Genomic DNA, 669 nt, shown 5'->3' on the forward strand with positions numbered 1-669 from the left:
ATGTAGAGGGGGGGGGGGGGGGGGAGGTGTGTGCGTATGTGTTTTGGTTTGGTTTGGGGGGCTTTTTTTTTTTAAAAAATGCAACTGAAGCTCCTCATCTCTATTGTTTCACCACAATGGAACAAACGCAATATTTCATTTTTGATGAGCCATGTTAGGACATAAGGTTATCTAAGATGACCTCATTTGTTTTGCTAGACAAAATCTTAACATCATTTTCTAGGCCAAATTTTAAGCCTCAGTAATCATCTCTCTCTTGTAACTGATGTATGACTAAGGCTCCATCCTTCTAGCTGTATTCAGGACCAAGTTATTTTTTAGAAAAAGCTGATGCTGTGCAACTTTTCTGTGTGAGGTACCGAGAAATGAAGAGAAAAAAAGCAAGTGAAACGTATCTACGCCATACCTTTAACGTTTCCATCCAACGTGGCTGTTTGACCCGATAGTAAAGAACTGATCTATATTCGCTCACGGGTTTGTCCCCCGCTCCCAAGCAAACAGCGTTCTTACAAAAAGGAGGGAAGAAACAGTACTTAGTGGCGCATTCATTTCTGTAAATTTTTATGACTTGAGCAAAACCAAACCGAGAAGCAAGCCACCGAACGACAGCCTCCCCCGGGCCTCCCGCCCCTGGCCGCGGGCGGCAGCTTCACCTCAGCGCGCCGCCGA

At 45.0% G+C, this 669-nt stretch overlaps 1 protein-coding gene across 1 annotated transcript in view; it reads right to left on the reverse strand.

Annotated features, from left to right (window-relative positions):
• DOCK2 (dedicator of cytokinesis 2) overlaps positions 1-669 on the reverse strand; it is a 211,599-nt gene that overhangs the window by 180,699 nt on the left and 30,231 nt on the right. The window contains exon 15 of the mRNA XM_009285697.1: positions 407-505. Coding sequence (XP_009283972.1) covers positions 407-505 — 99 coding nt within the window. The remainder of the gene's footprint in view (positions 1-406; positions 506-669) is intronic.

Source organism: Aptenodytes forsteri, unplaced genomic scaffold (genome assembly GCF_000699145.1).
Source record: "Aptenodytes forsteri isolate BGI_AS27 unplaced genomic scaffold, ASM69914v1 Scaffold54, whole genome shotgun sequence".
In the NCBI taxonomy this organism is placed as follows: Eukaryota; Metazoa; Chordata; class Aves; order Sphenisciformes; family Spheniscidae; genus Aptenodytes; species Aptenodytes forsteri.